At 38.2% G+C, this 16,850-nt stretch overlaps 2 protein-coding genes across 3 annotated transcripts in view; one reads left to right on the top strand and one right to left on the bottom strand.

Annotated features, from left to right (window-relative positions):
- Positions 1–16,850, bottom strand: part of LOC118403208 (inactive phospholipase C-like protein 1) — a 103,351-nt gene that overhangs the window by 24,566 nt on the left and 61,935 nt on the right. The gene's annotated exons all lie outside the window — the stretch shown is intronic.
- Positions 267–14,983, top strand: LOC118403209. Of its 2 annotated transcripts, XM_035801793.1 has the most exons (18): positions 267–398; positions 730–798; positions 1,173–1,217; positions 1,406–1,441; positions 2,134–2,238; positions 2,519–2,623; positions 2,889–2,981; positions 3,144–3,352; positions 3,906–4,135; positions 4,629–4,746; positions 5,050–5,171; positions 8,705–8,834; positions 9,241–9,516; positions 10,323–10,470; positions 10,865–11,094; positions 11,237–11,434; positions 12,473–12,568; positions 13,430–14,982. In XM_035801793.1, the coding sequence occupies exons 1-18, from the start codon at positions 290–292 to the stop codon at positions 13,529–13,531; spliced, it is 2,421 nt and encodes an 806-aa protein (XP_035657686.1). In that variant the 5' UTR covers positions 267–289; the 3' UTR covers positions 13,532–14,982. The 2 variants fall into 2 exon arrangements, with proteins under 2 accessions (XP_035657686.1, XP_035657687.1); XM_035801794.1 differs by lacking the exon at positions 2,889–2,981 and having other exon boundaries at positions 13,430–14,983.

Here is a 16,850-nt window from a genome sequence, read left to right as displayed (position 1 = left end):
AGGAAATGACCTAAGTGCCAAGTAGACAAGATAAATGAGTACAAGCAGATACCACAGAACAAAGGCCAGCCTGTGGTGGAAAAAAAAGTTCACATATGGGGATCTGATTCCCTGTAACTGATTTGATATGCCCTGATGACTAGGATTTTGTCATCTCTGAGGTCCACATTGCCCAGTGAGTTGAACAGATAATCAAGTCATATCTAGAGCTAGCTGTCACTCTCAAAGCATCTTCAACAAAACCGTACATACAATTTGTAGTCTATTTTGCTCTGAACCAAGTCTAAGTATGGATTCAGATTCAGACCAGGAAGATCCTGATCCGGCAACATTTTGTCAGGGAGTTTCAAAGACATCCACACCAACCAAACGAACTTCAGGGCTTCAGAATAAAGATGGTAAGTATAGGATGACATTATTTCTATCACAAATCTATGTTTTAAGAAATGATATTAAACACTGATGACATATTTTATCATAATATTGAAAACTGTAATCATTTAAGCATATGAGAGATATATTTCCAGGGGTTACAAATTCACCTAATAAACTATAATGTAGGAACTAAAATGAAGATATGTTTATGTATAAATTTATTTTCATCTTATCTTGCTTATGCACTAACTCATGGGGGTAAAATACAGGACATGCATGTCACTTATGGTGATCAGTGATGACCTGGACATAATGATTTTGATACTAAGAGAGATGTGCCTTTTTCATTCACAGACAACAATGAAGATTTCAGTATTTCAAACTCCACTCCATTGTGCGGTGACAGCTACTCACAGCTTGAAGGTAAGAATCACTTAATTTCCACCAACTTGGAGTCACCAGATTAAAAGGAAGTGGCCCAGTGTGGCTACGATGGACTTTTGCAATGTCATATACATGTACATGTATGTCTGAGAATAAGTCAAAGAGTACATGAAAAAGATTTGCAATTATTGTATATTGTGCTTCACATTTATGTGAGTTACCAGTCTGCATACCCACAAAATTTTCACAGTTACATTAGATTATTCCCATTTGACTGTCACATCTGTCAGAAACTTTTTTATTATGTCGGAAAATGCTCTTCTGTAACTTGTGATGAGATGTGGATAATATAGTAGTATAGCACACTGCACTTCACTCAGATATGTGATATGATTTTCTTCTGCATTTTACAGATCTTGAAAGCAGCTTCATGGGAGTCAGCTTGAGTGAGGACCAAGGTATGAGGAATTTTTTTTTCACATGTAATGTTAAATTAGTATTTAACAGTATAGAATTTGGAAAAAAATATGACTGACATGTTACATACATATCAATTTGAAGTTGAGACATAATTGGGAAGAAATAATATGTGGGTGACACTACATGAAATGTTATCTAAGTCTGTAATTCTGTTTTTGTCCTGCAGCGAACCTCAGTGGGATGTCTTTTCCATCATTGGAAGGTACATATATTATGACATATTGTTTATTATATATTTATGCCATTGAGTAAACTACCTTGTGTGCACTTGTCCAATAACATATCTCAGTGTCTCAGCCTATGCATAATAGAAAACTTTAATGTACAAGTTTTAAGTTAAAGTTCAGAATGGGCATCCAGGAATTCTATCACTTGCACATTATCAAATAGAAAAATGAACATCTAGAAAACATGTAACTCCACACTGAAGTTCAAACATTCTTGTAATCACATAATTCACCACAATAAAAATCCCAAGACTGTTTACAATTGTGCAAGGATTCTGAATCTTCACTTTTAGCAATTGAAGAATCTGCAATTATATTCATTTTGTTTTTTGCACTTAACATTGATGTCAAGGCAAAGATATCATAGGGATATTACAGAATCTACTTTCAAAGTGACAACATTTATTAGTTTGATGTCACATGAATATGAGGCAATTCTTAAGTGACAAAGCATTGACAAGTGTCAAATACAGCTCTGCTACTGTAGGACTTACTTGTCTCAGAAAAAGATGTTAGATAGATTCCGAAGGAAAAACCCTTTAGCACTTTCTTTGACTATTCCCTGGTATCTGGTTGTTAACTATTAATTTCAATTCAATTTAGTATGTAATAGTGTATCCATATGTTCATTTGTACAGGTTTTCATTCTAATGTTTTTGTTTTGCAGGAGATCTAGACTTAAGTGGGCTGTCTTTTCTGTCCTTTGAAGGCGTTGAAGAGGATTTGCAGGAAGATAACAAAGATGGACAGGAAACTGAGCAGGGACAGCCAGGTATACAATCATACAATCACGTGTTACATCACCGTGCAAAAATCATAGAATGTATATGTCATTGATATTCAATCAATCAATCATTCGCACTCGCGGCAGGCATCATAGTCTGATGCATAGCGGCTGCAGACATGGAAAGTTCACGCCAGAATGAAAAAAAATTGAGATTGCCAAACTCTATTTCACATAATTCACCATCAAATCTTTCTTGTCATGTCTGTTATATTATAGCCATATGTTCATTTGTACAGGTTTTCATTCTAATGTTTTTGTTTTGCAGGAGATCTAGACTTAAGTGGGCTGTCTTTTCCGTCCTTTGAATACGTTGAAAAGGATTTGCAGGAAGATAACAAAGATGGACAGGAAACTGAGCAGGGACAGCCAGGTATACAATCATACAATCATGTGTTACATCACCGTGCAAAAATCATAGAATGTATATGAGATTCAATCAATCAAGCATTCGCAGGCATCATAGTCTGATGCATAGCGGCTGCAGACATGGAAAGTTCACGCCAGAATGAAAAAAATTTGAGATTGCTAAACTCTATTTCAAATAATTCACCATCAAATCTTTCTTGTCATGTCTGTTATATTATAGCCATATGTTCATTTGTACAGGTTTTCATTCTAATGTTTTTGTTTTGCAGGAGATCTAGACTTAAGTGGGCTGTCTTTTCTGTCCTTTGAAGGCGTTGAAGAGGATTTGCAGGATGGACAGGAAACTGAGCAGGGACAGCCAGGTATACAATCATACAATCATGTGTTACATCACCGTGCATATTCATAGAAGGTATGAGATTGCCAATTTCTATTTCACATAATTCACCATCAAATCTTTCTTGTTATGTCTGTTACTAAGTACTAGTATTAGCCATATTAAACCTTATTCCATATATTTTCAGGTCCTGGAACAGTTGACCTTGGCATAAAGCTACTTGAAACCTCCCGCTGTACAGAACACTGCGCCTACAACTTCTCTCCTAGAAGTTTAGAGGAGGTGCACAGGGCCTACAGGAAGATCAAAACAGCTCAGCGTGTACAATGGATTGCTGCACAACTCCAAGTCAGCATTGGAAAGAAGAAAATTAAGCATTTTCTTCTAGGAGAAAAGGTCAGTATGCTGCAATTTCATTTGTGGAAATAATAATTTCCCAAAGTTAGTACTCTCCAAGTAGAGGTTTGGCACTGGCTATTTTTTTACATGTTTTTAGTATGTTTTTCTTGTTTGTTTTTATTTTGGACGAAGGACATGAATGCTTAGACGCCTTAAACATGTCAAAATCAGCTAGAGCTGAACCTCTGCTAGAAAATAACCTTCTGTTAGAGTGATTTTTTTAGTCACAATGTACTTTTATCTTCAACTGTGTCAAATGTTTTTGTAACGCTTAGGTTAACTTAAAAAAATTATCCATTGTTTTAAAAACATTGATGGTATTTAGGGATATGAAGTCACAAACAGAGGCTACAAACTTCATCATTTGTTGAAAATGTCGCAAGTTGAAGCCACCGTCCCGTCCCTGCTATCCCTAAATTTTTGTTTTTAAAAGTGACAGATATAGGTTACACCGCAGATAAAGGTGAACTAGGGTTACATTCAGATAGAAGATATGCATATTGATTATTATCAGATCTATAAAAAGTTGTATATACAACAATCTCCACAGGTGTGTGCACAATGCTGGAGGAAGCTGCAGGGGATTTCTATCGACACGTACTACAAAGGAAAGGAGATGAAGCTGAAGCAGAAAAGTCCAAAAAAACATGGCAACAAGGGCCGCTGGAAACCCCCCATCAAAACGCAGAAAGCAGAGGCTTTCATTGCCAACTTCGTGAAGTATTATGGCCAACACCAGCCAAACAAAAACCAGCAGCACATGCCCACATCCATGTCAAGGTAATGACTTGGATGTCACTTATACCAGCTGCATCTTAAATAACAGTGTCTTCTTGACAAAATTTTTATGAAACATTACTGGTACAAATTTAGTCTTAGAGTAGTTTTCCCAAATCTAGTCTCTTAGCTAAGATTTGTACTGTCTTGGACACCCAATGTGTGCTAATGTCAACCATTTCTTGCACCACAAAATAACAATCACAATGTTACTAGAAAAGGCAACAGTTGCACCCACCCCCCATTACATGCACATCATTATTATTTCTTTAATTCTGGAGAAAGATTAAGGAAGAGTGACAGGCCACAGATTTAAGCTCCATGAGTCCAATAAAAGTGTAAACTTGAAGTGATCCTCTATAATTAAAACCCTTGGACAAATATGCCTTCGATGATCATGTAACACCGTTTGTATTCATTCACCTAGCATTGTTATTTATACATGTTTTGCAAGCCAAGACAAAGATGATTGAATGTCAAGCTTTCACCTTATTAGGAAAGATGTGTGGATACGCTACAAGCGACAACAAGAGACAAGAGAAGATGAGACCATACAAAGAAGTACCTTCTACAGGCTCCTCAGGAAGAGATTCTCATCTGTGAAGTTTCCCAAGGTGATTAAATGAACATTGTAATAGACACATGGATATTATTTTGAATCTTTCTCACTGTGTTGATATACCAGTTTATGCTAGCTGTAAGTTCTAAAATCTCTAATCAAGGTTTAAATAATATTATACTAATTAAAAAACAACACAGCAATCATCATCATCATCATACATCCAAACTTTAGTTCGGTGAGGAACAGCAATACTTGCAAGAAATCTCCATCATTCTTACTATTGACATCTATGATTAGTATACTCTACCCTTGACAACATGGAAAATTGTTTAAAATGTATTCCATTGCTGTTTAGGAATCAAGGCATGGGCATTGCAAGGACTGCAATATGATTCGAGACCAGTGTCGCCATGCAAGATCAGATAGTGAAGTGGCGGAAGTAAACTTTCACAGGGACAGCCATGCAAGTAACTACAAGTAAGAGACTTTGATGGATTATCAGTAAATTGAATGCACATTGTGATATGATTCTCATGAATTGCTTACTCTATTACATTCCATTGAAGAATGAACTTCTTCTCTTACACAGAGGCACAGCACCACCTGTATTTGACAATCTATGACAATTACTGTGTATCTGTAGGTAAAATAATATCACTGTTATGTGTACTTGATTTTGTCTGCCGGCTTAATTAGTGGATAGTACATGCATTTGTACAAGTACCTCTGGTTATGAATTATACTTATAATTTATATTTATCTCCTGATAAAAGCCTGATATTAAATCATAGTGTCACTTGATTTGGGTTAGCCTCAGAGTCTGATAGACTTCAGAGTACAAAGAAACCAGTCTATGGCCATTCCACTGGCCAGGCCAATTCCCAAGAGGAATTTCCCTTTCCTGCTGGCTGCTGTCATGAGTGCTTGGCCCAAGGTACATGTACCTGTGAGAGGTCAGAGATATAATCTCCTTTCAACTAGGCTGTCATGGATTGCAAATGAGCTATATTTGAAACCTTGTACCTTGTTCTCGGAACTAAATGTTCATGGTGGTGGCAGGTGCTTGTAAAGAAGTTGACAAATTATTTGTTATCTGTAATCATGATAAGTTCACTTTACAGGTGTCACCGTGAAAACCGTGAACATGATAAATTTGTAGGGTAAAAAAATCAGGAATTCCAGTATGTACCGGTCGGGACACCGATATCGAATGTAGATATATCATAAAAAATTGCCCACGTATGTTATAAAAAATATAAAGGTCTCAGCACAATTAAGCTCCCTTGGTGTAAAGTTTTTTTATTCAGGGCAGTTTCTTCACCTATGGCAAATTTAATGTGATAAACATGACGAATAGCTATCTCTAATGGCTGACATTCTGCTCTACATGCAACTCCTCCAGCCTTGTCAAGTACCACATGTGAGGCCGGATTTAAACGGTAGTGGTCAATACAAGGTCCAGGCGAGTCTGACCCATATTTCAAACTGAAAAGTGCAACTTATTGCAAGGAATGCCCACACAAACCTAATGATCTCAGAGAGGAACTACAGTTGACGAAGAGAAACTCTAGTTTTGGGAGACCTTAAGCCAAGCCTTCTTACCCTGCCTGAGAGCCTGATGAGTGTAGTAACTTTTTCAGAAGGCCCTTGGATAGATATTTTTGAGATCGGGCTGAGGACTGGTATCCAGGCTACGACCCTCCGAATAACTATGCTGGCTCCCTGGGAAGTAAGCTGCCATACAGATAATTTCGCTGATGGTGGAACCCCAGGCTAAAATCATACGATCATCTCCCTCATTCACCAGAGCAACTTTGTTTTTTCTAGGCGCTAGGCGGGGCATCTGCCATGATTGTATTCTTAGGTCCCCAGAATACTTGAGCTGTTTTATATTACGCGGAATTATTTGAGTACTAAAACTATGCATTCAGGCTGATGTAATGTCCGAAACGTTGATGAAAAAAGTAAAATGAAACAAAAAAGTAACCTTGCTGCAGCAATAGCTGTGAACCAAAGTAGAATCACTTAGGACACAACAGCCAATGAAAGGTCTTTGTAATCAGTCACTGCTAGAGCAGAGTAGTGGCTGGACAGAAGCTAGCCTGAATCTGCCTACAAATGAGTAGCATATCAATTATCCATGCACTACATGCAAGAGGCCAAACATTTGACACAGCCCTGTTTTTTTACTTCTTTTTCAACATATTGTGCTAGTAAGTTGTCTTTTGTTGAATACAAAGTACCTCTTCATAACAGGCCAATCTATATATAAAAAGAGAACTCAAAACATAAGCAACAAATTGCCCCAAATTGCCCCAAGCTACAAGTGGAGTACCATGACAGTAACACATGACTTGGTCCAACAGGTCACCTGATACAGGTTCTAACTGTGTGTTCTGGTTTCACCCTCCCTGCCCTCTTGCCCAGAGGAATCTCCACTCTTAGCATTCTGTGTACTAAACTCCATGCTACAGGCAAAATAGGACTGTCATGCGTGTACATTGTATATATATATATATATATATATATATATATATATATATATATATATATATATATAATGCGCATCGGTGGCACTGCTTGTATTCCAGGCAGCCTGGTATGCTCATAGGCATTAGTCATGGCCCCACTCCCTACAACAACACAACACAACACAGAGTCCTGTTATATTGAGGTCAGTGACCCCTGTAGTGGGACTGGTTCCTCTCATCCTGCCCTGTAAAAAAGTCTAGATTTGTCGCCATTTACTTAAGAACCAGTTACATCTGTTCAATACAAATTTAATATGTAATCTTCACTAAGTTTGTATCAGAAAGTCTAGCTCAGCCAAAAAAGATGTTGAAATGTTGAAATGACTGTGTTACAATAATGTATAGAAATCTGCACACATGTACCCCATGTAATGCAGAGTGTTTTCCCAATTACACGGTACATTTGTCAGGACCTACTAGGCTAAAATGCCAAACAGACAAGAAGACCTGGACATATAGCTGACAGCTATGGGTGGAGAAATGGTCATGGATAATTAGCTAGGCTAAAGAGCAGTCAGTGGTCTGCCTGCAGCCTGCCCATCTGTCTGTAGGGGGTCTTAATGAGAGAATTTGAAAGTCAGGATCTTCCTATTTATTTTTGCTAAATTCAAATACATACAAAATTTACCTACATATAACTTTGAATCATGGGGGATAAAGTACATTGTATATAATGTGCCATTCCCTATATCTATAAATTCCAGGAAGTAAAATAGCTTGCCTATGTCTTACCAAAAAAGAGCATTCAGACCCTCCCATAGTCCCTCATGACTGCAGCTCTGGGATGTGTGACAGGCAGGCAAAGACATGTGGATGTCTAATGTTAGAAACTGATTGGAGCCTGTTACAAGATGTTAAAGGCTTGCATGAGGCATATAGTGATCTGTAGTTATATGTTAAAGAAAATGGTAACTAAATAAAATAGCCAGAATGACAATGGAGGCCACTCATGATCAAAAAGCACAACATTACAGCATGTCCTGAGCACTAGATATCAAAATAGGGAGTTGCACTGTGTGTACAGTGAAGAAACTCCCTATGGGGCCCATCACTGAACTTCATTTCCCCCTGGCAACAAACAAAATGAAGCACAGCTTCTTGAGTTTTGCTTTCACCCCACACACACAGTTCACCTTTTTTTGGCAAACGTAATGAAAAATAAAATGAGTCATATGTCCTAGCTGGATTGAAAGACTGAGTATGACGTTATTGTGTATGAAGGGGAGTTTTATGGATGAATACATGTAGTTTGTGATCTTAGACTATTTTAAGGGAGAGAAATGTACAAGATCATTAAAACTAAATTGTTGACTTCTGGTACCTCTTTTCTAGCATACTGAATTATTACAGATTCATTGAACAAAATTAAGCACTTTCTTACTAGCACTTTCTCTCTGTTTGGAACTTTTTTACTGAGATACTAAGCTTTGACAACAGTAATTTTCCACACATGGGATTACAAACATTTTTTTTCCACAGGGGAGCAAGACAGAAATATTACAAACACAATCAGAAGGCCATCGACTCGCCAGACAAGTACATAAGCTTAATGATGGATGGCATGGACCAGAAATCTACACGTGTCCCCCATTTCGGGAAAGGCACAAAGGTAATTATATTATATGTTAATAATATGACAGATAAAATGGTAACTATTAGTAAGGAAAAACAACCATGTGTACCCAGTTGTAACCAAATATTACTGGTCTTCCAAAAGGCAACCTGTAACAAAATGATTGTGTTGTGTTGTAAGCCATGCACATGTGTTGTCTTGAAGTATTGTATTCTAAATATAGCGATAGTTTTTGCCAATTAATGCTTTAAGCTGTATGATCAAGGTGATAGTGTTAGTAACAGTCTCAGATTAATCATAACAGGTCCTGATGCAACTTAAATGCTGTTTAGATTCAACTAGCATGGTTCGAAATCATTGACATGGCTTGAAATGATAAACATCATTTTTGATTGATTCATTTATTCTTACAAAAATACATTGTCAATCTTTCCTTTTTCAGGACACCATCAAAGTGACACCACTGCCTCTCTACCTGGTTGGGGTCTTGTTGGCATCCCCCGCATTACTTTTTGTATTCTTGGATGCCAACTTGTTCCCACATGGTAGCAATCTAAGCGTGACATGCCTCAGTATGACCTTCCTGAAGATGCTACAAAGTGGCATTCGCCTGGGGACAACATTGTACATCCAAATGGATAATTGCTATCGTGAATGTAAGAGCAAGTACATACTGTTCTTTTGCTGGCTGTTGGTCAAGAGGAAGATTTTTAAGAAGGCAAGTAGATTATAGGAAATGCTTATACATCATCATCGTACAAATGTACATGTAATAATACAGGCACACAGTAGGCATTAGGCCACAGCAAGTAAATTTTATGGATGACATCCTGTGCAGACTGCAAAAATAGTGCGATAGGGCGAGAAAAAAAAACAAGATGGGTGAAAAAAAAAAGATGGCTACATTTTCAAAAATAGGCACCATAAAGTTGTGATGACTGTTGTAAAAAGAATTAAAGGGACAAAACATGGTATCAGAGCCAACAAGGCATTCATTCCTGTATTCAAGAGATGAACTGATGTGGTAAAATTGACACTAGTGTGGTAGACTGGCATCACAAACAAAGTTGGTAACCACACTCATAGCTTCCATATTCGTGTCACTTTTACAACTATCCAATAACTTTCATTTCTACAACTACAGTCCTGGGTACCTCGCAAGTGTCACTTCTACACATACAATTATTAGGCTACAACACAATCTATTTGCTTATTTTGGTACTTTATTGTCATGTTGACCATCCCTGCAGAAGAAAAAAATTCTTGTTTTTTTTTTCTGAAATCAGGGAAAATTAATGCACGTGCGGATGTCATCCATAAAATTTACTTGCTGTGGCCTTATTAGATATGCAAATTCATTTAATGATAATTGCTGCATGTAAGTGTGATCAAAGCATGATTTGATTAACATAAAAGAAGGATGATACAAAATACACCTATGGGGCCATCATCTTTGTGAATATTATAGGATTTAGCATTCATCACAATTGAATTATTGATTACTTGTTTCTTAATTTACAACAGGTAAAGGTTTCTTACATGATGGTCGGACACACACATGATAAGATTGACCAGCGTTTCAGTGTGCTCACACGAAGCCTGGAGGGCAAGAATATTACAACTGTTCCGAAGCTGTGCCAAGAGATTCAGAATACCTTCAAAGAGGTAGAAGGTAAGCAAAGAGTGTTTTGTTCCTGCAAGATTATGAAGTATGTTATTTACAATACATTTAATTATCTACATCTCTTTTCAAGTGTTAGTTATCACTGCATGAAATGTCATTAGATCCTGACGAATACGAGACTCCATTTCTATAACCCTAACTTAGTGGACCACACAGCTACTACAAAGAGCAGGGAAGTAGTGCACTGGTACAGTGGTAGTGGTGTGTGTTCGACTTGTGTGAATGTTAAGCAGGGTACCATTATCAAATTTTTTGGAAAGAATAGGCCAGCAAATTGAACCCATGACCTACTGAATACTGATCACACTTAGTAGTATCTTGAAGGCTCTTGTAGAAAGGTAAACAAAAGATGACTTATCATATTCATTTCTTCCATGTACAGGTACAGGAGGCCCAACAGTCATTGAGGAGCTGTTTGATGTGTCGTCCTGGATGGATGGATATCTTTGTGGATACCACAACCACACAGAGCCTCGAGCCTTCCTGTTCAAACTAGGGCCTGATGGGAATTCTGTACTCCAGTTCTACAGAATGCACTCGAACCAACACAAAAACTGGACCATCCTACCCAACTTTTTGAAGAACGAACCCCCAGTCACATCCATTCCACAGGTACATTAAACCAAATTAATATTTTACTTCTACATGATTTTCTTTTTTCTCGTTAAATTTTCAAATTATTGTCATCACAAATGAGTAAAGTTTGCATATTTGTCATCAAATTTGATCCTGAGTGCTTACACTTTGTTTACAGCTCTTGGCACCTGACTTTGGCCGCCAGGATTTAAAACAACTGAGAACGGATTTGGAAAAATGTATCGCTGAGCTAGAAATAGATGACCCAGAGAACATTTACGAATGGAGGCGATTTTTCCAAAGACGCCAGGCGTTAGAAGACAAATGGTCTAGGAGGCAGCAGCCAAGAACAACATGGCCACTGAAGCAATTGCAGGTAAAGTTTGATGTTTTTAATTATAAATGTACATGTCAAACACTTTCATCATGCAGACTCTAGTACCTGGTAATCATCTATTCTGTTTATCTTTAAGCCTAAACACACACTGTCGGGTTTATACAGCACAGTAGCTATAGGTCAATGCTACATGCATAAGACTGTGGTGTAAGCCTTTCTCCACTCTATTCTTTCATATCTTTTGGATGAAGTGTCTTGGGTTCCTAATGACATGCTCAAAGTGCAAATTTCCTAAAACATGTGAATCTTGGCTTTCTGTCCAATCTGAGAGAACATCCATACCTGAAGCTAGCTTTTTATCTTTAACTGATTCTAGTGAGGAAATTTTTGTAACAGTTGAGTCTAGCGGTAGGATTTGGGCAGTTATCTATACGTCAATATGACGTGTCTATGCTATTACACTCTCACAATAAGCCAAGGACCAAGGTTTGGTATACAGTTTGATGTGACCTTTATTACTACGACTCGATGATACATAGAAAAATGAACGGATACAAGTAATGCAATATGCGATACCTGGACAGGAGTTGGGAGAAGATGATGCTAAGCTAAACCAGTGATAGACTACGATGGATGGAAGATGTTGTTTCTCGGAGTCTGCTTCAAAAGTTTTTATTCTCTAGGGCCCTACAGCGCATGATGTATCTTTAATTAGAGGCAGAACTTGAGCGAGCACGGCAGGGCATGGCCAAGTTGACGTTAGGGCGCGCCCAGGGCCACGTGGTCTCACCACGTGACCCTGGACCGCCCGACTCAATGTCAGACCTGCTACACTTTCCAAACGGCACAACATTGGGGCCTGATAGAGATTTGAACCCAGAGCCTTTATAATGGTATTATGATCATTATTCAACAGCCCTAAATTTAAAAAAAAAAAGCCATCTTACCATGATCATATTTGTCATAATCACATAACTGCAAGAAAACTTGACTTGGCTATAGAAATTGTCAATTTGTATCAGCTACAACAAGACTTAGTATAAAAATAAACCTTTCTTGACTTTTAAAACTCACTAGGCAGCAATCCAGCGTCAGAGACCGACAGTATCTCAGCCAAGCTTGGTGAGGGACATTCTACGGGCCAGGATGGAAGCCGAGGCAGAACATGTTGAGGTAAAACACTTAAAAATTCAAACTAAGGCTCATTGTACAAGTAGCCTTTGTGGAAACAGATAAATAAAGTTTCGGAATGCTATACCCCTTGTCCTTTGGAGCCTAACAATTGTTAGTTTTCAAATAGCACTAGCTTACCTTTATCCACAGGGTAACCTATATCCGTTGTTTTAAAAAAATGGTATTTAGGGATACTAAGTCGATGGACGGTGGTTTTAATTTGCTATATTTTGAAGATATTACAATTTGAAACCACTGCCCTTCGTCTTGATATCCCTAAATACATATTTTTCAAGACAACAGATATAGGCTACCCCGCAGAAAAAGGTGAACTAGCATTACATGATGGCTGTATGTGGCTCCCATGTTTTATGGGTTTGGGGTATTTCTCAACTAAAAGTAGCATACCACAGCAAAGCGCACTTAATGTAGAAATAGATCTGCAGCAGCAGCACAAAAGAAGTCTAACTCAATTTTTTACGGAATCTGATGAAGCAATCAGATCTGAGGGTTAAATTGGCAAAGGAACTCCACAGGACAAGGGTTAAAAATGAGATGTCATGAGCATTTGATTGTCTTTGAGATTACAATATTATATAGTGCACACTCGTGCTCAAGCTACTAAACCGATCACTTATATTCAACATCAGATATTACCTGACTGTGCAGTTTACATCATTTTACATTACCTGTATCTGTGCATTTAAGTGCATTAACTTGATATAGTTGTTTCTTAGTAAACACTAAGATAAAATGTTTTGAATTATTAAAATTTTCAATGTACTTTTAATTGTTGTTATTGTATTACTAAACTATTTATACAAAAAATATGATTATCATTGTAATTTGGTTTCATCTTAGGTATACACTGGATACTACAAAGGTGCCAAAAAACCAGTCGCAAAGAGCAGAGCAAAGGCGCTGGAGAAGGAATATACCTCAAGAGCATTAGATAATGACTGAACATTATTTTGGCAGGGATTCCAAACAAGACTTGGGTAAAAGGTACATTGTACATTGTAGTTGAGTTCAATATACTGTAGTTGAATGCTTTTTCTTAGTAGTTCTATAACATGGGGAGTTTTTCTCTCAGGAAACAAATGTCTGGTTACGTTTTTACATAATGTATATCATATATACATGATGTATGTTTTATGTGTTTTCACAAGGAAAGGCCATGGTTAGTAATGATTTAGTTGTTTGGTTTGTGTACCTAAGTATCCACCAGTAAGAATGATAATAGTATTGTGAAGTCTGGGTGGTATGTCCCTCAGTCTATAAAGTTTGTAGTAATTGTTAAGCTTTTAAAACATATTTGTGTGTGACAAAGCATTTTACAGGTGCATTTTATGGGATGAGAAAGTGTTTTAATCACAAGTTTTCTAAACATCAGTCATTATCTACAGATAGTCTGTTTCATTGTCTGTCAACTACTGTAACAGTGAACACGTTAAATGTTAGAAACATAAGTTTGTAAGACCAAAGAAAGTGCCTGAGCATGATGCCAAATAAAACTTCTGTCTACACAAGGAATCTCTGTCCCTTTTGTTAAGTACATTTTGTAAAGTTTGAAATAAGTGTGAGGACTTTTCCACATATGTCAGTTATTGAGTAGGTGTGCCACATCTACTTGTACTAGCATGTCACCCTTCAGGAGAAGATGACTGTGGACAGTGTCAAAGGCTTTAAATAGACAAATTGAACATGTAATATCGCAGGAAAAAGTCAACATACATGTATAAGTTATTTGCTTGTACTAGTGTTAGGCAAAATGGAGAACTTCTGATCAGGTGATTACCATGCGTATATATTACTAAAAATTGTTTATCGATACAAAACAATAACTTCTGTCTTAGCCCATCTTAGCCAGTGTGTAATTGCTGAGACTGTGAAGGCTTTGTGCAGATAATCAATGACATGCTCTCTGTTGTACTTATCCAGTTAAAGTCACTGATATCATAGTAAATTTATGAATCAATGCAGTCAGTATCATGTTGTTTATAACAAAAAAGAAAATGTATCAGATCCCATCCTTTGCTTAAGTACTTGAAGTTGCTACAACCTTAAACTTTATGTTCTTTGTATTAAAACACTATGCATCTAAATAACATGTGGCCAGAATAAAATCATTAACCCATCTGATAAAACCATGCATTACTTCAGTGCTATAAAACTGCTGCCAGCAGTTCAATCCAAAAACTGATAGTGAATAGTTTGTAACTATTTCTCAGACCAGAAAGCATCAGATTATGCGTGCAATTGCATGAAGCCTTGTGATACTATATGTCTATAGTATAGAAGCCCAATGTAAGCCTAAATATCACCTGGTCCAGAACGTAGTATGGTATAATAATACATGTAGTACTCTAATACACAGTGGCATTGTGGGTCACAATTGGTGTTGGGCCCAGACCCCAGAGGTAACGGGTTCGAAACTGCTGCTGTGTCACCGGTCGTGCCATTGGGAAAGGCCCTTAACACGACTTTCTTATAATCACTTCACCCGGGTGAAAATGAGCTAGTACCTAGCTTCGATTAGTGACGTCCCTCAGGAATTGTTTAATGGAGGTCCCGTGTTTGAGGAGAGCCACACCTCAAGCACGTTAAAGATCCCACCACACTTATCAAAAAGGGTAGTGGGCCTTGCAGTTAATGAGCGAATTAAGGAATAGATTCTAGAGCGCTCGTTTGATGACAACAGCCCTTCCGCAAGCGGACGGAGGGTTAGTCCAGTGTTGGAACGCCTGTTCAAACTATCGCTTGAACCCATTCCATAATTCACTCATAAATGGGGACCACACAGGCCTGCATCCAAAATGTGGACGATTCCAGATGTTAAGATGGTCCGAGTTATTACGATGGTCCAGGTTCCTGCGATGGTCCGGGTTCCTGCGAACTACTTTCCGGAGGGTACCCAGGCTAGGGTACTGTGTATCAGTACAAAACCTTTATTTCATGTTGGACCGATCTGTACCTGGCCTGTACCTGGACCTGAATTTTCTATACTGATACCACCCCTAATTCAGCATCTTGTGACACCTGCAAACCTTAACGAATACTAGAATAGAAGGAACCCGGACCATCGCAGGAACCTGGACCATCGTAATAACTCGGACCATCTTAACATCTTAATAACCCGGACCATCTTAACATCTGGAATCGTCCACATTTTGGGCGCAGGCGCTGATCGGTCCCCATTTATGAGCAAATTATGGAATGGGTTCAAGCGATAGTTCGAACCGGACTAACCTGGACAGTACCTGGACCTGAATTTTCTATACCAGTACCCAACCCAAATTCAGTATCTCTCTCTTGTGTTAATTTCAGTAGATGCATGATAGGTGCCCTCACATGTTAATTTATGACATACAATGTAGTAAGTTGACATTAATGTTTAGAAAAATGCACACGATGTGTGCAGATTTCACACGATGTGTGCTGTTTACACACAATGTGTGCAGTTTTCACACGATGTGTGCAGGTTTTCACATGATGTGTGCAGTTGCACACGGTGTGTGAAGAGTGCACACACGTGTGTGTATAGTGCACACACCTGTGTGTAAAGTGCACATACATGTGTGCAAAGTACACACATCTATGTGCAAAATGCACACATCGTGTGATAGAATTTCTGTTTTTAATTGAGAACATGTTAATATTATAGCAAAACAAACACACTGTGGTTTTTACGGCTGTGGACGGCATCCCCAAGCCGCCTGTAGCTTCCAACAAGGGTTTTTGTATGTCAAGGCTGACAGATTGGTTTTAATTTTTTTTCATTACATGCAGCAAAATTACATCAATTGAAGGAAAAACGGATGCTGGCTAGAGCCCTGATTTCTACGGACTGCGTCTGGGTATCCATTGCCATGGCCAAGACCAAGTCCTGCAGGGTTTGTTCTCCGGCAGTTTTGGAAAACCCCGGACCCCACAACAAGGGCAAATGCCGTGTGCTAGAGAAGACTCCCTTGTCAGATGTGGAGTACAGTTCGATGCGCCATGACGAGGACACAAAGCGTTCCTTGCCACAAGGTCATTCAGCACCAGATACTGAGTTGAGGCTGAATCTCCACAAACTTCTAATTACATGTTTCTGATAGACTTCCTCCTGATTGATTCCTCATGGACTGATTATTCCACAGTTCTCAAAAGTGGGACCAGGGTTGTATCCAGTGCCTGTTCTTCAGTCCTTTGACAGAACTTTGCAGCTGGGGTCAGAAAAAACTTTTGCCCATTCCGTCCTATGTGATGGACAATGTAATAATTGTAAAGATATTAAAAA

The sequence above is a fragment of the Branchiostoma floridae genome, chromosome 16, assembly GCF_000003815.2.
Source record: "Branchiostoma floridae strain S238N-H82 chromosome 16, Bfl_VNyyK, whole genome shotgun sequence".
NCBI classification, from domain to species: Eukaryota; Metazoa; Chordata; class Leptocardii; order Amphioxiformes; family Branchiostomatidae; genus Branchiostoma; species Branchiostoma floridae.
This window is presented reverse-complemented; position numbering and strand designations above follow the sequence as displayed.